This window comes from Molothrus aeneus, chromosome 33, assembly GCF_037042795.1.
Source record: "Molothrus aeneus isolate 106 chromosome 33, BPBGC_Maene_1.0, whole genome shotgun sequence".
NCBI lineage: Eukaryota > Metazoa > Chordata > Aves > Passeriformes > Icteridae > Molothrus > Molothrus aeneus.
Genome location: NC_089678.1, coordinates 485,841 through 505,797, shown reverse-complemented (window position 1 = coordinate 505,797; position 19,957 = coordinate 485,841). Strand labels below are relative to the sequence as shown.

Here is a 19,957-nt window from a genome sequence, read left to right as displayed (position 1 = left end):
CCCTTTTGACGGTTTTCTCCCAGATTTGCCCTAAACCAGGATAGTTACAGAACAAAATTCTGAAATCAATGTCACTTCAATGCAACAGGTTTAATTAACAGGATTTTATTGGAGTTCAGCCCATGCTACATGAAAGCTTCAGTTGGTGGAACAGAGAGTATTTCTAGCTGTGGTTTTGATGAGCACTGACTAGTGTGCCCAGTACCATCAGTTTGGAATTAGTCTATGGACAAAACTGGGCATCATCCAAGTTTAGTTCTCACAAGCTGGGAATCATGTAGAGACAGAATGAGAAGGGGCCCAAAACTCACATTGTGCATCTTCCCCAATGTTTTCCTGGCCTCTACTTATTTAAAACAGTCTTAAAAAATCTCTCAGAGGTTTTTACAGCTTCTTCAGACCATCTCTCTCTCCTAGTAACTATTCCTATGACTAGAATGTTTTTCCTAATATATAACTTAATTCTCTCAAGCCTCAATTAAGTCTATTATTCTTGTCCTACTTATACGGATAAATTCCATCTTCTTTGAAAATATGTTTCTTACAGAAAACAATTTCTGTGTTCTCTTTGGTCTTCTGTTGTTCACACTGAATACTATATAATCTGTGAGGACGGGGCAGGTTCTTCCAATTCTCTCTGCTTGATTCTCTCTGCTTGGCTGCTGTCTAGCTGCACCACATTTCCCTTGAAGAGGAAAAAAATTGCTCAACATTTGACACACTGCTCTATTAGAGGCCTTACTAGTGCTGAGTGCAGCTGAATGATTGCTTCATGCATTTTATAAGTTACAGTTCTGTGTAAACACTGTGTTGACATTTAACATTTTCACAACAGCCAGGTTCTGTTGACTCATGCTTAGGTTGTGATTCACTACCTGCAAGGCTTCTGTGAGACCTTGGATCCCCACCATTCACCTAGCACTCTGCAGGTCAAGTCCCTGTTCGTAAGTCCTGTTCAAGGCTGACACATTGCTCACTTCTGCTCCTCTTTTCTCGTATTTAGAAATATTGGCAGGGTGAAGCCAGTTCTTGTTTTTCTTTCCTGGAGTTCTCAGTACACTACCATTTTCTCTCTGCTGAAGGCACATGGGTTCCATCTTCACTAACCCCTCACCAATAAGAATTTTCCTGGATCTGTTTTAATTCACATCCAGTTAGCTCAAGGGAAAACAGCTTACGATCTGCATAAGATATGCTCATCCTCCCATCTGGTCTCATTTACACAGTGAACATCCTGCCGTGGTCATAGCAGCCCTCTTGTCTCTTGAGGTCCTGAAAACATCCTGAGGTCTTAGGCCAGGGAGCTGTGGAGTTCTCCAGGGCGTCCAGGTTGCTGGGCAAGCTGGGGGTACCCCCCAGCCCAGGGTGTCACCTTGTGGGTGGGGACACAGGTGTGGATCCAGAGGCAGGCAGTCCTCTCATGAGAACTCAAGCCCTATGTGGAAAAAAAATAGCATAAGAAAAAAATCCTCTCTTTCCCCCCAGATATTCAAGCATGCAAAACCCCCAAACTCAACCACACAAATAATCCCCCCCCAAAACAGTCTTTCATGAAGTTTTATCCAACATAAGCAAAACATGGTAAAACTTTCTTTCCTTTAAAAATTGTATTTGGCACAGTCCTATCAAAAGGCTATCAAGCAAAATTAATACATTCATGTTTTTTGGTGTATTTGCAGTTCTGCACTTCTTAAAATAAAAATGTTCTAATAAGTTATAAATTTACATTTCTTCAGTTACCCTGTCTGGCTCCTTTAATAAAATGACTGCAATACAATACACAGAGCAGTGTGACTCTGTAAAACCTCAGAGCTCCAAATATTAATGAAGAAGCTTTCATAGAAATTAATAAATGGAAGCAAAAAAATTTAATAAGGGATGAAAATTCATGAGCTGCTAAAAGACCATCAAAGATGGATTTCCTACTAAGGCATTTAAAGTAAATCCAATACTTTTCAATGGCATTATGAAGCTGAAATCACATAACTGACTGGAGGCTTGGGGTGTGCTTCAGTTCAGGGTTGGTTTTAGAGCACTCTTGTCTTGTTTGCTGGAGTGGTAATTCTGAGTGGTCGTGCAAACACCTCTGGAAAGCTTGAGATCATAAAAGAAAGGGGTAGCAAAGAAAGTACAAACATCTGATAGATACATCTGTGGGATAAACCTGAGCATGCAGCTGCAACTGAGACAATTCAGGAGAAGAAAAATGGAAATATTGTATAAGCAAGGATGAAAGATAAAATGGAATATGTCTCATTTTTCAGTACCAATCACTGTGTTTTCATCAATCTTACTGTAGGATAATTGACAGAATTACTTCTGCTCGCCACAGCTTTTGGTCTGCTTTTGCTTCTTGCTGTCATGTACAGTTGCTGACAGGATGCTAATAAACACTTTTCTTGAATGGTTGCAGAACATCTATTATTCCACTAGCCTGGCTCATGAGTTGGGCCACTAAATGCTACCACAATACAAATAAATAATTAAACAATCATGAAAAAATAACAGAGCAGCTTGTAGTGATCCTCTATTTATGGCAATAGAGATATTATTAATTTACTTTGTACATAAAATCAGAATTCAGTCATATTTTCCCCTTTGGTCTGGATTAGCCCACATGATGGCAATCTGTCTTTAACACACAGTGCTAATTCCTTCAAACACTGCCAGTTTAAGGTGTTTCATCTGCACAATACCAAAAATAAGACAAGAAAATCAGCTTGGATTTCAGTGAGTACATGAAACAGACAGGAATTTTCCTGACAAAGTACAAGTAGCCTGTAACACCACAGAGTGAACCCCTCATACAGGCTTTAGCACAATGCTCTGGCACAGCCTGCAGAGCAGAGAAAATCCTCAATGAAACCCACATTGCATCTGCAGAAGCTGTGCCCCGGCTGCACCCATTCTGTGTGCTCTGTTTAACCAAAACCACTCTCTCAATTTCCAGCTGGATAATGGATGTAAAGCTGAAAATGCCACAGGACAGGTGTTCTGCTACCTCCTACCTTCAGGTACGAGCTGGTGAAAAAAGTGAGGAAGGAAAAAAAAAAAGCCAACTACACAATAGTCAGATAAGTCAAAAGAACTGAAACTCAGCTTTATTTTTTTTTTTAAGTATTCTACAATAATGGCTCAGAATACTACCACAATGTAAAGGGAGAAGGCAGTGCTCTGGGCTATGACTGTAGATTACTCTCATATATATATATATATATATATATTTAAGAGCTTAAGAAAGGTTGAAGCAGAGCAGTTTGACATTTCCTAAGCATAATTTTAACATCTTTTAGATCTCTCATATTACAGCAGGATTTATCAAATGCAATGTAGTCAGAGAAGTCTTGCATAAATACAAATATTGATACTTTACTTTGAATATTGTCTATGATATAAATTCTGGCCCACCTTTAAAAAGAAAAATTCTAGATCATTATGTGACCTGGGAGTCTTTCCTTTTCTCTCTCTTTAAGAGTTTTAAAATATACATATATATATATATATATTCATATATTTCGTATTGTACATCAAAGTATATATGAATCCCATAAGTTCTGTTATATTTTCTGCAGACATGGTCTGAAGCAAAATCACCAACAACTAAATCAAAAACTTCCTGGTTATCATAGGAAAGCCAAAGAAGATATTTCCTCTTTTTTTGTGTGTGTTTCAGTACTGATATTTTTTAAACTTGAAAGGATTCTTCATAAACTAGAGGTCCATAGATCATTTAAAGTAGTCTTTATAAGCAAATTTACATATTTTAACATGCTTTTGTGAGGCAGTTAGTATCAAAATCCAATAGCATTTCTTACAGAGCCATATGACTTTCTGCGATGCAGATATACATTTCACTTCTAAAAAGCCACAGTTATTTTTCTACATCTGCTCTCATCAAATCCCCAGGATTCATTCATAAAACTGCTGCTGTTCGGAATGCTGATGCTGTTTTCCCCACATACACCCAACCCGGTGACATCATTGCGTGGAAGATTGGTAAGTAGGAAAACACCCTCCCCAAATCCACAGAGTCTTTTCTATCTCTGAATCCTCATGATTCATGTCACCCAACAGCACAATGTGATGAGGACACGACTCAGTGCAGGCTAAGGGTCTTCTTCCATCAAAGGAATCTCTAGGAGAAACAAAGAAACAGCATTGACTGCTGATTGCAATTTCCCTTTTTGCTTTTGCAAAGTATAATTGTTACCAATTCTACAAAACCAGAAATGGACATTGCAAATATCTGAACAAGACATGGGATATTGCCAATTCTAGACCCACTCAGACCCTAACACCTCTATGAAAATTAGATAACTAAAACTACACAGATTTTATCCAATAAGTTAGGACCACAAAAAACCTAAATACAAACATCCTTGCTACTACATTAATCACTGAAGCAGCATTTAGAGGTGGAAGGGACTTTAATTGGCAGCCCTGTAATTTCTTCCTCTCCTCCTGGGTCTCCTATTCCCCTTGCGGTACCACTAAAACTATCCAAACTCCTCTGAAGCAGAAGACTTCCTCCACCTAGACCTTCACCCGCACTGAATTTAGGACACTGGGCTTCAGCTCAATGACAATGGAGAGTGGGATTTGAGCCTCTCCCTCAAAATGTCTCCAAGGAAAGCCATCCAGTTTCCTTAACATGCTGAACAGCACCAATCAGAACTCCAGGAAATCGTGTCAGTACATGCTCATGTTTGATTTAAAGGTGGGCAATAATACATGGCAAGCTCCCTCCTGGCACATGGACCTGTGGCACATTCTCCTTATGCTCTGATTTTTGTGTCCATGGCTTAAGGGTCACGTGCCTCAGATGGAAGGAACATTTTGCTGGATGCATAGACATGATGAGTTTGCTAATGAAGGCTGCTAATTTTGGCCCAGTATGAAAATATGATTTATTTCCTTTTTGAGGAGAAAATCCTGTTATTTGCTGTGAAAGCCATGGGAGCTGTGAACGTAGGAGTTGAAGAGCAGATGAACAGATCAGCACAGCTAAGATGAGGCTTGGCTTTGCTGCTGTACACAGGTGTTCGCTGACATCCCTGTTGATGGGACTGGGGTCTGGACAGGACCCTTCTGGCCTGGCATTCAAATCACATGCACCACAGTTAGCAAGGACATATCACAGACATGAAATTCCATAACCATGGAGTTTTATGATTTTAAAAAAAGTTTCAAATTAAGGTAGACAAAACCATGGAGAAAGTAGGAGTGAGTCAGCTGGGTGAATTCCTAGAATTGTAGAATTCCTACAAAAAAATTATGTCCCCTGTCCATGGACTCACCTATTGCACCTATGCAAGACTCACCATCTGTGATATCGATCCGGGGGCTTGTGGATACAGCGTCCCCGTCAGTGCTGTGGGATACGTCAGTTCGATCTGAGCTGGGAAGTGCTGCTGTTTGGCATGTCAGGGATGGGTACAAACTTTGGAGCAGTTCAGAGGAACCCGACCTACTGTCACAGGTCTCAAATTCACTGGGCTGTGTGTCTGGAATCCTGGGACCGGGGTAAGCAGGGGGATTCTGATTTTCTGTCTGCAAAATATGCCCCTGGTCTGCAGCAGCTGAATATCCAGGTGCCAGGGCATTCCAGCCACTGCTGACAGCTTCATCGTAGGAAGGCAGCATGACAGGAACACCATCCACCACCACAAAGTCGGGGTCGCCCATGGAGCCCTCCTGGTTGCCTCTACGTCAAACACAGAAAGGTTATCGCAGAGAGCAGGAGCATGTCAGCAGCACTTCGGAGCAACTGCTGAACTCCAGTAAGCACAGTACTTTCTATTCATGCCAAATGAAGCTACAGGGTCATTAACATTCACAAAAATGTTTGCCAGACTATGCTTGGGTTGACAGGTGGAATCTGTTATAATCGGAAAAAATGAAACCGGTAATGGGAAGAACAGTTCCAAGAAGGGAAGGTAAACAGGTATGTGGAAGAGATAAGGAGCACCATTCGCTGTGCTGTGCACAGTAGGTGTCATGGATATAAGATCACAGATGTAGTTCACCAGGCAAAAGTGTCTGAACCCCTGGCAAAATGTATGCTAGAGCACAAAAGTGTTTACAGCACAAGTAAATGGGTGCTGAGATCACCACTGCTGGATGACAAGGGTTTGGTAGCAAGACTTGTGGCCTCTTTCAGGTCTTGCTTTCAAAGGATGAAGGCTTCCTTAACCAGTATTAAGATGATTTCTTTTTTAAGCAAAGCAATTCTATTAATTGGGAAGGTCCATTAAACCCTAAAGTTTCTGCTTAATAGCCTATTAAACACAGTATAGTCCAGGCAGGAGGTCCTAGGTACCTTTAACACATGAAAACATCTGAAAAGGAGAGGACTAAAAACCATTTTAGTAAGCAAGACAAGTCCAGGCTATAGGCTTTCCTCATGGAGAACACTATGTCAATCAATGACAAATGCTCCCATCTCCAGGATACTTTATAGAAATAAAGGAAGATGCAGGAGATGTTTATGAATCATGATGAAAATAACACTAATGAAGGTAAAGCAAACCTTTAATATAAATTTGTCCATAGAGAAGAAAGAAATTCTTTCTTAAAACTTACATTACTAAGTAATGTCTACATAGTTAAAAAATTAATCCCCCCAGCACCTGAAAATGAGTACTCAAAAATATTGTCAGCTATTTTTACAGGCAGAGGCAGCAGCTCTCAATAGAAGAGTGGTAATTACTCCCAGAGTTAATCTGGCAATTTTTATCTTAGCTGTGTGAAGGACTACTGCAGATTTTTGGGGGTGCCCTTCCACAGTAGTGGTTCAGGGACTTCTTCTCAGAGCAGAACAAAGTATCTGCAAGGCTCATGAGCTGCTCCATTTCTCCAGAAAGGAGTGCTGAGTGTGAAAACGGAATCAAGGCCCTCAGCCTTCAAAATAAGAAAGAAACCGGTACAAACCGTGGAAGGAAATGCGTCTTAAATTTGGTCTGGAACATCCTGGCTAAAATAACCAGTAGCAGTACTAATAAAACACTGGTAGCAGTAAACGCCACTATTTTCCATGTAGTCAGGAGGGTCTCCTGTGTATTTGGCCAGGTTTGTTCTGTAACAGAAAGACAATACAAGAGTTGTGCTTGTATATTCCCATTGTTATTTTATATTCAACACTACTCAGAAGTGCACATTTTTTATATGTAACTTGTAAAAACACAAATAAGCCCTTTGCCATGTACCAAAAGCAGTCTTAACATAAAGCTGTCACAGAGACTTGCTTTTTCCCCTTTACTGGTCTTTTATACATGCAATCGTGACCTTAGCTTGCATACATATAAAATATCCAAATGTTAAAAAATACATTTGAAGAGGTAATGATCAAAATGATTTAGAACCATTCAGAATCTTGGGAATGCATTATATTTACCCTTTTTGAAAATCTTGCAAAAGAGTTTGAAAATAGCAGCATCTTAAAATCAGTGTTCATCACTTAACCATGAAACAGACAAAGTTCATCAGGCATTGCCAACCTACAAATTTGCTCTGAAATGAGGGGCTGTAGGAAGACAGGGCTGTTAGGATAGGATAGTCCTTTACCTGTTTTGACACAGTACACTTGGTAGGAGGGGAACCACTCTCCGTACTGGCAAGTGATGTATTTGTAGTCATTGGCGAGGGTGTAACCAGGGTCACAGTAGAACTCCACCACTGTCCCGTGGTTGTAGCGCTCACAAGGCCGTGGGTGGCAGATGTAGTCTCCGTGACTCACCATTGGAGGTAGTGGACAAACTTGGGCAAACAAACAAAGGGAAAAGGAGAAAGACATTAATGCCAGCAGTCCACCACTGGGCAGCTTCAGAGTGTCAAAATGCAGCAGGCACACTTTGGGCTCCCTCTCAGCTCCCTGTGGTTCTGGGTATGTCTCAGTGGCACCAGGCCACTGCCCTGGCAGGCCAGGTGGCCATCCACACCAGTGGAGGGATGCACAGGCCAGGGGTCACTGACGTGGGATCTGGAAAGCTTCCTCCCCGCTGTGGGAAGAGGAGGGTGAGAGGAAGACAAAAGGGGACACATTCCCATCAGGTGGCTGCATGAGGATGGAGCAGGGCAGTCAAAATAAGGAGAATCATGCTCTTCACAAAGCATTTATAATTCAGCTGTAACATGCTATTTATTGTTTCATTAACATAATTAAATGGTTATATGCCTTAAATTCCTTTTAAAAATAAGTTTGCCATCAGCAGTGCTGTAAGAGATGCAAAGAACCTAGTGTTGCTTAAGCATGTGCAGATTGTATCACTGTAATTTTATTAAGTTGAGCTTAAAGTCTGCCGGTGGTATCTGTGTTTTGTTATTTCTGAACAGCCCAACTGATCTCAGTGGGACCACTGGTGGAGTGAGGTCTTAAATATAGCAGAGGCTGAGCCTGTGTTAATTAAGTAGACTGGTTTACTTAGGGTTAGGTAAATAAGAGAGAATTGCAATATAAACCTGTGGGACTTTTCCTGTAGGCCCTGGAATCACAGCCCAGACAGATGAACTCCATGGAGAACTGAGGAAGCACTCTGGAAAACAGCACTGGGGAAAGCAGTTCACAAGCAGTATTTTTACAAGAGAGAAAAATTTTCCACGACGTAAGTGTTGGTTGATTACTGCTTTCTTAAGTGCTTCTAGCACCAGGCAAAAAAATCCGACAAAGTGTAATGATGTTTCAAATGACTGCATACTGACCCAAAAGGGCTTCAGTTACTGGATGACTACTTTTATTTCTCTTCAGAGGCAGTTCCTGGCTGGCTCAGTGCCCCATCTACACACCCTTCCCTTCACTTCATGCCTCTCCCATGCAGGCAAGACCTGCTGCATTGATTTAAATAATGAAAATGACATCTCTTGAAAGAAGAATCTTCTCAGAAATTACAATTCAGCTGCTTCTCCCTGTGAATCTTGTTACATGAATAATGCATTTCACAAAAAAATACAAAAGATATTAAATGAATCTTCAAGAGAGGCTGATTACAATGTGCAGCTATGTCTATTCCCCATCCTCTAGAGACACGGTTTTGTTTGCATTTTCACTGGCAAGGCTTAATGATAACTTGAAATCAGAGTAAGTAATTCATATAAAAATTCACATCCTCAATGCTCTGCACACTTTCCAAAGTCTCTGGGCCCACAAGAAAGAGGAATACTTTACTGGGAAGTCAACTCAAGATTGAAAACAATTTTCTTAAGATTAGGGTGAGGTTGTCAGAGTGAAATAGCAGGAAAGCACCTATTAATAATTCTTGTATATAAAAAGAAAACGACCGGTGAAAGCCATGATCCTGGCCTACCAAGAAACCTGGTATATTTTTATTACCTATGCTTAGAGCATGAGAACAAAGGAAGAGAACAATTTAAACTCCTCTGCAACTGAATTTTGCCGAGCTCTGGCAGTGTGCAAGAGATGTGTAGATGCCCACAACCTTTCTAGCAATGAGCAAGTAGGAAACACCTTATCACAAAGAGCAACACTCAGAAAAACTAATTTTCCCCTCCAGCAATATAGCTGCTGCATCATCCCTAACCTCTTCATGTCATTGAGAGCCAAAGCAGCCTGCTGAATAGAAAAATCCCTCAAAGCTTGCATCCCAGCAATGTGGGTCAGCTCAGGATTGACACATTTCCAGTCAGATTTAAAGCTATGCACTGTGGAAACAACCCAGATATGGAGCTGTCAGTCTGTTTACAAACAGAGGTCTATTTTATAACACCCAAAAACGAGAATCACTCTTTGTGTAGGACATGTCCCCAGTACTAAAAAGGGTGCCACTCCTTCCAGGGACATATCCATCTTTCAAGGGAAATGCTTGTGTATTGGTGCTGCCTGGAAACTCCTACAAACAATTTTTTATTGTCCTGCCAAGTATTAGTCATGAATTAGTTGAGGTTTACGGAGTCATACCTGCCAACAACTCCTGCATGAAACACTGGGAACCAACACATGAAATGCAACAGGTTTGAAACTGAGGGCTTTTAGCTGCGCTGAAAAAGTGCTTCATTCTTATGTCAGCTGGACGGCAGGAGTCAGGGATTCTAACTCACCTGGAGTGTCACTCACCACCTCCGATGAACTTTATGTTCAACCGGTTTCAGGATCCCTTTAACACTTCCACGGGCAAACTGGCCCCCATGTACAGTCTGTAGCACTCAGGTTCAAAGCCTCTTTTCACAAATCAAGTCAAAGGTACGTTGTGGTAATCATATACCCTCTGAACAGAGACAGACATAGCTCTCCCAGGATTTTCCTGGGAAGCTGTGAGAAAGCTCACAGAAAGAATTAAAACAATTATTATCTCAATCCCTGCACCTGGAGGCAATCTCTGTTTGTCAAAGATGTTTACAAGAAGGAGTTGTCCCTTCTTGACCAGTAGGTGAGAGAAGATTCCTAAAGGCCAATCAGGTCTTAGGTCCACCATTGTTTCTATAAGAACTGTGAATTTCTAATAATAAAGTGCTTTTCATACCTCTGATGATAGAGTCTCTGTATCACTTTTGTATGGTCCCGATACCCGTTTGGTGATAGTACATCAAAAACAACCCTCAATGAACTCACTTTGAGCTCTGGGTAGTTAGTAGTACACTCAGTCCTTTTCTCCACTCACTTCATTCCCATGGTCATCCTGATCCAAGATCCTTTAAAGCCAGTGGAAAGACAGCCAGCAAGTAGCCTTGGTTTTGATCATAGAAAAGAAATATTAGGAAAGGCTAGAGGGCTGCTGAACTCTCTTGGCTCTCTTGGACAGAAAATTTTTAGTGCAGAGCCGGTTACGTTACAGGGTCTGAACACTTATTTATTCCAGATGCCAGTGAATGATAGTGGTTACATGGATTAAAGGAATGTGTCAGATAAAATATGGAGGGAAACTCCGGTGACAAACCTAAGGCCACTGAAGTTTTTTAGGAAAGTTAAAATTCTAGTATTCCCAGTGATGAGACCTAATTGTGTTTGGAAATTACAGGCCATGGATTTCAGACAACTGTATCAAGCTCACAGAAGTAAAATAGCCATAAACTGATTACAATAAAAGCATATCTGACAAGTACATTTTCACTGCCAAAGCCAATAGCAGTATGCACAATAATCATAGAAACAAGGGAATTCTCCCTCAGAAAGTTCTCACAGATCAAAAAAAGCCCTAAGTGCTGCTCTTAAATATGATACTAACTCTTTACTACCAGTAACTTTCCGCATCTTCACTTCATAAGGCTTTGGAGACTTTAATGCTCTAATTACAGCATCCAGCATGGATAATCTAGTACTATTATCTGGTGACCAGCATTAAAAGACCACATGCCTGTGTCCTTAACTTTGGAGCTTGGCAGAGGGACAGACGTAATTTAAACAGTGTCTGCTGGTGGTCATGCAGCAAGTGATCTCGAGTCTCTGGATCTGTCTTTGTACAGCAGTTGGCCACACACTGTAAGGGGATTTACCGGAACTTTATAGCTCAGCATTCACAGCTGAAAAGTTGAATAATTCATCAAAAAGAAAGAACAATTGTATTTATATGGTAAACAAATCCCTTGCTGGATATTCAAGAGTCCTGTTACTCAAGGAAGTTGAAGGGAAGAATTCCGGATTTGATTTGGTGGAGTTCCCTGCCTGTTCCTAAGAGCAGCTGGAGCTGAGAGCTCTCCTCTAAGATCAGCTTTCTGCTCTGGCTGATTTTAATGAAGGACTAGCACTACCGAGAAAAGCTTAAAACCTGGGGAGCTGAGTCTTGTGTTACCAGCAGTGTGGCACTGTGGCCTGGAGCAAAGGCAAGGGCTGGTCTGCCCCACAGTGTCCTCTCCATCACAGCCTCCACAGAGCCACATCCCTTGGAGCAGGGCCAGGGGAGGGTGGCACAGGCTCCATTCTTCATTAATTGAAGAATTAATGAGGTTCACCCAGTGATTTTTTCCTACCCATTATGGTCAAGAAGCTTTTTAAACTCTGCCTGGAGGATGCTGCAGTAATTCTGCAATGTTGACACTGGAACTGGAGGATGGAGGGAAGACTTTTTGGCATTAGCACATTCTCAGTTAACATCAATGGCACAGAACAAATACATTGCACGACTTTTTAAAAGCCACTGGTAGAGAGATAACAGTGGACTTACAGATATTTGCACTGTTCAAAACTCGTTTTTTAGTCAATGTTCAAAGGCTAGTGGTTTTAGTCTGTGGTACAAGTAGACAGGTGGTAATCACTCAAGTTTTGCCCAGCATTTTTTATATGAGCCAAAAATTTAAAACAAAAATGTTTTGAAGTACAGGACACTTATTAAAAAAAGAAGGGGTAGGAACAAGCAAGCTTATTTTCCACCTGCGATAATTTGTCTCAAGCTACTAGTTCACTTTTTATGTAGGACATTAATTTCTTGGTTAGCTGGGTTAGCAGAAAGCCCCAGTGCAAGGCCAACCATTTCTGTTTGACACAGAGATGGAGAGGATTAGAGACATTTGCACCTTGTAGAGAATAACACTTCTTCCAAATACATTGTGAATGCCTGCTCATTATGCAAAGAATGAGAACAGATTAAGATGAAACTTCCAGATGAGAAGACACAGATAAAAACCTTCCAGTTCCACTGTGTAGGAAAATGCTGGTGTATCTCACTCAGAGAATCATCTGGGAGGGGGAGAGACTCTGCTTTGCTCACAAACTGGAAGAGAACAAGAATTTCTCCTGACCCTCACTTGACAATTTGTACACATCAGGACACTAATTATCACCAGGAATCTGGACACCTGTCACCTGTCTACAGCACCCCAACCAACGTTTAATTCAAGCTGTCACTTACTCCATGAGAGCACAGCTGTGTATGTCCCAGCAGGTCTGACCCTTCCCATCGAGGGTGGCCAGGTCCCCACCTGAAACTTTACTGGCTGCTTCTGGGGCCTAAGGAGGGATCCTTTTCCATATATTTCCATCATACAAACACACGCTTAGGGATGTGAGATCTGAAAATTGTATTTTTTACAGGAACATAGATGATGAAGATTATGTTTGTTCCTTTTCCTGCTTCTTTATGAACACTGTGCTAATAAACTTGGTTTCTTGGTTCCCTCAGTGTCATCACTCTTCATACCTTCAGAATAAAACAAATTATCAACCAAGAAGTTTTTCTTTCATATTCAGAAGGATTCCTGTCCATCTGACAAACCTGTCCATTTCCACAGGTATTACTAGCAAATGAATACACCTGCACTGCAAAGTACAGAGCCTGAGGAAATTAATTCTGCACTTTGAATACTAAAAAAGGGATTTTTCTAAACTTATTCATTTCTAAACTTATTATTCTAAACTTAAAATTCAATTTACAGAAATGTACAAAACCCAATGTATTTTAATTCTAAAATAGCAAACCAAAAATTTCCATTAAAATGTCCACTATTCTAATTAAGATGGAAGAAAAAACTGCTGGACTTAACCACTCATATCCGATCAAAAGCTTGAAGAAGGAATTTAGAGATTTGTAAAAAGAAAGAAATAGCAAATCCAGTTGCTTTAAAATAAGCCCTGTCAAAACATCTCCTTCTAGGAACAGCTGCTTAATGAGACTTTTTTAAAATTACACTATTCAGGAATGTAAGCAGAACAGGAAGCATTACTGGTGTACATTTTCATTGATTGTGAACATCAGCTTAACAATATCCTAATGAAGCATTCCTACAACAAATTCTGCTGGCTTTGTGAAGAGAGACTTCCAGCTGTACTGGAACAAAGTTGGAGGCGTTTGAATTTGTGTTCTGAAAGTGATGCCATGCTTTCAAGAACATTTCTGATTACTTGTTCCCACAGCAAAAAAAAAAAAAAAACAGCACCAAGAGTAATAACAGAATAGAAAGTTCAGTGGAAACAACTGAGCACTCATATATAAAGTAAAACCTATTTAAGCCTGACTGAAGATGTAAAGTAATGAAGATGCAAGATGCTAACTTTGAACACTCAAGTTGCCAGAGAATTTATTTATTGAAAACCTAGAGCAAGAATTATTAATAATACTGGATTCTCAGCCAATAGTATCCAAATTCTTCTCAATCTTAACCTTTCTTGATTACTTAACCTTCACAATGCGACTTAGATGTTGTCTACTGAAAAGACACCTAACAAGTAAGCAATTTCTTCTCAACCACTCAGCAAGTCAATGTTCAAGCAGCCAGGAACATACCCCAGGCCTCCTGGCTCCAGACTGCTGGCTGTACCCCTAGAAAGTCACCCTGGGGTAATTCTAAAGCAGCTTTGACAGTGAGGTAAGCCTTTCAATGCGCACACAGTGAGAAGAACTTCTCACCTTCTACAGAGTGTGAAATGAATTGAATAATCAAGTTTTTTAAAGAAAAGCTGCTTCTCTGGGCTAGCTTTGACAAATACCATCTTAATGAGAATTTCATGAAACAATATAAAACTAATTTCAAACATATTTTAATAATAATTTAATGTTAGCTGATTCCAAAATGGAAACAGACGGTATTTTACAAACACTTATCATACACACTTCCTTCCTGGAACTGCAATTTACACTGCAGGTTTTCCAGTACCAGTCAGTTGAGCTCCTACAGGAGCATTATGCGAAATTCACACTCAACCTCAACAACTCTGCCCTTCCCAGCACTGTGCCCCGTGAAATATTGACATCAAGGCTGAAGTCTTTAGTTTCAAATGCATTTCACAACAAATACACAATGAAGCACACCCTAAGTGATATTTTCCTATAAATTATAAACAGAGAACGTTTCATTTAAACCACAAAAAATTGATGACAAGTTTGCAGCTAGAGCAATAGGACTTCTTTTAGCAAATGGCCCGCAATTATATTTAAGGAAATATTTATATTCATTATTAACATGTGAGTGGTTGAAGCACTGTGGTCTCATTTACAGCAGATAATTTTTTCCAATTGTGTTTCTTCCTTTCCTCATGACTGGATGGCTTTATGATCAGCAATGGTCTTTTCAGGACTTTGAGAAGCAGATGCTGGGGACTACACAGACACTTCGCAGGAAGGACTTAACTCAAAAATAAATCAAGGCTTGGGTATTTGACAGGCATCCCAGGATAACCTGAGGACTAGAAGAGGTCAAAGTGCTTAGAAGTATAGTGGAGGTAGAGAGGAAAGAGAGAGCAGTCAGGAAGCTGGCTAAGAAAACCAGGCAGCCAAAGGCTACTGTCATGAATGTCTGAAAAAGTCAGTACTCACTGAAAGCTGGATGTGTCAGAAGGTTTTTATGTTACTTTAATCCCTCTTTTTTGAACAGCTTTCTCTTCTCTGTTATAAGCAAGAATCCCTTGACTTTGTGTGGGGTTACCTACACCTGTCATCAGGGACTGATGGAGACAAGGAATGATGGAATAGACAAGCTGTAATCCAGGGCTTAGCTGAAGGCTGAGGAAATCAATCTATACCACATAAGGAAGGAAAAAGAACAAGGTCTCATTCCCAATGGAGAGTTACAAGGAAAAAAAAAGAGGGGCAAGGAAAACCAGCAGATGATCTTAGCACTGTAATTTCACAAATCATCTTACAAGACCAGGAAGGCATGGAGGAGTGTTGGTTTCTGTTATGTTCAGTTCCCAAGTGCCTGCCTACACTGATTGGTGAAAGTGCCACCCTTTAAATACTGAGTTTTATCTCTGGAAATGAACAAGTGAGTAGACTTCCTGCTGCACAGAGTCCGTAGCTACAGCTCCCTCCATTTGCGGAAGATGTTCTGTGAGTGCACCATGCGGCCAAATTTAATGAACATGTCCATAAAGCGCAGAGATGTTTGATTTCAAGGTAGGCAATGTGTTATTTTCCCTTCCAAGCAGCCTTGTCAGTTAAAGATGAATATCATAAAGCAACCCTCAGGAAGAATTTTTGTCTGCTTTCCCCCACCTAATCCACAGTATATTCAAAGCACTATGGATAAAACACTACATGCATCTGGCAGCTAATATGGAACTTCAGGGCAGAAATTATGGCTCCATGAACAAATTGGGATGTCTGGCTGATTCTGGAAATGCTAAGAAGTTTCTGAAAGGTACAGCGGTGATAGAGCAGGTGTGAAACAATGATTTACTGTGGAAGTCCTTTGCAACAAGCAATACCAAAGACATGAAAGAAACAGATTACATGTTATTCTGTTGCTTTCTTGAAAAACTATGAACAGTGGAGAAAGCCCAGCCCAAGAAATCAAAGAAGAGTTCTGCAATGCAATAAAGGAGCAGTCACTTAGAAATGTAATGCTATTTATGTTCTTCAATGTCTTCGACTTGGAGCCTGTTCTCTGAGCCCTCCATCCCTCACAACAAGAGCTGCAAAAAGCCCATTCTGTTATGTACCCATTCTGTCTTGGGTTTGGACTATTTTTCTTCATGTCTCACTTTGCAATATAGCTGCTGGAGTTAGAAAATTGGATGACTATTTAGCAGAATAACTTCTGCTAGATTTCTCTATCTAGCATTTCATGTCTCTGTGCTCCTTTTGAATTCAATTCTTTTTCACACCTCTTCAGCTGGGTAAGTTGAAGAGTAACAGATGAAGTTCAGCATTTTCCAACAGCACAAAAATCCAGATACTCCAGGTTAAAGTGTTCGTCTTCCACACTCATACATAAATGCATATAATTTCCGCACTCCTGGGTGATGAATGAATCAACTGTCTACAGTGCAGAAACAAGCAGAATTATTGAATGACTTTTTCTAAAGAAAAATATACTCTAACTTCTTCATCACACTTGCTTTTCACAACAAGCACCCCCAGGATAAGACACTGTCAGCCTATTTAGTCCTTTGGGTATCAGGCTAGAGGTGTCACTGACATAAAGGTGTTGCCCTAGTAAAGATCCTTAGATATATGGTTGTCTGCCGCTATTTGAGCATTTACTGCTGGTTGTAGTTTCTGAGTCACACATTTTGCTGTAGGCAGTGAAATACCACTGTAGTCAGAGCTATTAAAAACCAGGCTATCAATGTATCTGTCCTAAGTTAATGTTAACTCAGTTAACCTGGATGACCTCTTTGGCAGTTGAGCGCTATTTAATTTATTCTCCCTCCTGCCTGCCAGATGAATGGTTGCAAACCTAAAACAGAATCCTGGTATCTACCTCACTTAATTGCTCAATACCACAGTGTTTCATAACTTGCTTGTATTGCTGCCCTCTGCTCCCTCTACAGGACTTCCGTCTGTTGGAGATGTGCTGCATCAACATTATCATCCCCGAGGATACATGTCAGTCTGTCATGTTGAAATTCATCTAAAGCCTTCTCAAAGTCAGCGGAGAAACACAGAGAGAAATCCATTTGTACCAATGTATAACGTCTGAGGCTTAGGATTGCTTACTTCCTCCTGTCTCCAGAACATAATTGATAACAGGCTGACTGCTATCCCTTTTTCTCAGACTGTTGCTCTATGTTCCTTCAAGAATTTAAAAGATTTTAAGTGCCTAGTTTATCAGATAGATAGCTCAGCGTCAATCACTGTTCATAGCATTAGGAATTGTTATGGAAGAATGTAGATCAGTGAAGCTTTCCTTCAAACTGTCCTGCACATAGCTGGTAACAAAGTTTCAACTATTTTGTTTTGAACTATTACAAGGCTATGGCACTTCATCTCTAATACCACCCTCTTCTCTTATACCCTTTACTTTCTAGGTTCTAAGTTAGAATTATCAGCCCCTCTTTATGAGTGCCTATCCCCAGGCTTATAAGAAGAAAAATTTTAAAGCTCTGTTCTGTATTCTTACCTGTCTTTCCAGAGTATTTTTTTCCTCTGCGGCATATTTTGTTGGTTTGGATTTTCATCTGGCTAATCCTTTTTTATTCTCCAGAAATCTCCTGGTGCCCACGTAAGGGGGTTGGGTTCCCTTGCACTTCTGGCTTTGTCATAAAATTTCTTAATTCTTTCCTTCTCCTACCTTTCTTCCACAATTTCCATAATTTTCATAACCCTCTCAGTATCTTTATGGTTGCTTAGCTTTGTATCTTTTCATTTACCCTCACAATGAGGTGGTTTTATATTCCAAAATTCAGAAATACCTTCAGGTTTTTTCTGTGTTTTTACTCTCTTCTGTTTAATGAATCTCCCCTTTGAAGTCTATTACTCATGTTTGTTTCATTTTAATTTCAAATCTACCTACAAAAATTGAAATTTTCTGTTTTACATTCTTTCAAATTTAACCTCCGCTAGAGAATCTGGTGGTCCCACAAAGAGAATGAAGTTTTGATATTGCAATATATTTGATTTCTTGCAAGACCAGCTTTTCTGTTCAGCTCGGATGATGCTGAAACAAGACATTCTAGATAACAGGAACATGTTTATTATTTGCAAATTGAATAAACCTGTTTTCCCTTTTACTCTTAAATACAAAGCTGGGAATTGCCAACGACACTATCCATACAGCTGCTTAACTTTCTGGCACTGCAATCAAATTCTCCCAGCCCTTCCTCTCTTTCTCTGCTTGCCACTCCAACACCCAGTTCTTTATAACAACTATTCTGGAAGATTTCCAGAGGGCATAAAAAATTAAAATACAGACTCCAGATGGCAAGGAATTTAATCATAGGCAGATCATGTTCCCAAAGTACTTATGGCCAAAGGGGGTTTTTTTCAGTTTGGTTTGGGGTTTTTTTTTGTTTTGTTTTTTTGTTTGTTTGTTTGTTTGTTTTGTTTTTGTTTTTTGTTTGGTTGGTTTTGGGTTTTTTTGTTTTCTTTTTCTTTTTGTGTGTTTTTTTGTTTTTTTTTTTGTTTTTTTTTTCTTTTTTTCCCCCCCTCAAAATACAGTGTAGTATCTTAAATCACTTAAAAGCATCATATCATAAAGACTTCCTGGTTTTAAATGTTTCATTTCTCAGAGTTCCATACAGGTATGTTTTCAAGTGTTTGTTCTCCTCTGATGTTTTTGGAAGCTGTTTGATTTATTTTACAATTAATATTTATACCCCATGTGGTATTCTTCACTCATTAATTCTGTACCCATATTTTGCAAACCAGATTTAGAGAAGGGAATCACTAACCAGTTTCTACAGATGGATAATTAACCCCAAACTAGTAATTTAAAAATCATATTAAAAAACCCAAAGCCCATTTTCCTTCAGTTTTCTTGGAAGTGTCTCTTGAGTTTCAGTACAGAAGAAGGTTTAAAAAGTTTCTGCATAATTGTGGAATTCCACTAGAAAAAAAGGAAATTAAGAAAGTTAAAGAATAAGAAAATTCAGTCTGAAGATGATTCATTTGATCCTCTAAATGACTGCAAAATTTTCTAGAACTGCTAAAATAACACTGTTTTCTTCACTGACCTTCTCTGATATCGCTCAACCATTTCAGCTGAAACCGCCCAAATGATTCAGCTTGAGGCTGACACTCAAAAGTCAATCCAAATGTTTTAAATCTGGCAAAGATACCAGCATTTAAGAAAAGGATCTCATATCAGTAGACACTTGGCAATCTGAGCTAGAGGCATCCTTTTTTGCCAGAGCCATAACCAGTGCCTTGGCCAGATGAAAACAGCTGTTTCTGAGCAGTGGCTGCTTAGCTCTGCACTGTTAGCTGCACTTCAGTGCCAGGTGACACAGTCTCATGCTCTGCTCTGACTAGAGCAGCACTGATTACACTTATCAGAAAAAAAAACTTCCTTCACTAATAGCAAAAATTAATGTCTCACCCAAGCTGGTGGGAGCTCCGTGCTCACCAATATTGAGGGTAAAGCTAAGAATCATTAGAAAGCCTGATGTGCAATAGGAGCTGCATGGTCTCTGGTGTGATCTTCTGTTTAAACAGAGCTACAAACCCTTCTTTCAGAATTTATTTGCCCTAACAAAGAAGAAAAAATTCACCAGATTGATGCATAGTATTTTTGTGACTACACACAAATTTAGGAAATCCCTTCTGTGGAGGCTTCAATAAGAACATACCTCTAAATGAGGAAGCTGTAAGCAGCATTGTTTATAGGAAAATAAAAGTTCTCAAATGGTTTGCTGTAG

At 40.0% G+C, this 19,957-nt stretch overlaps 1 protein-coding gene across 2 annotated transcripts in view; it reads right to left on the bottom strand.

The window, feature by feature from the left end:
* Positions 1-3,910: 3,910 nt before the first annotated feature.
* The window catches only part of SUSD4 (sushi domain containing 4), a 74,136-nt gene continuing 58,089 nt past the window's right edge, over positions 3,911-19,957 (bottom strand). For both annotated transcript variants that reach the window (XM_066568472.1, XM_066568471.1), the window contains exons 6-9: positions 7,564-7,755; positions 6,931-7,075; positions 5,322-5,704; positions 3,911-4,135 (exon numbers count right to left, since the gene is read on the bottom strand). In XM_066568472.1, the coding sequence (XP_066424569.1) occupies positions 4,107-4,135; positions 5,322-5,704; positions 6,931-7,075; positions 7,564-7,755 (749 nt within the window). In that variant the 3' untranslated portion in view covers positions 3,911-4,106. The remainder of the gene's footprint in view (positions 4,136-5,321; positions 5,705-6,930; positions 7,076-7,563; positions 7,756-19,957) is intronic.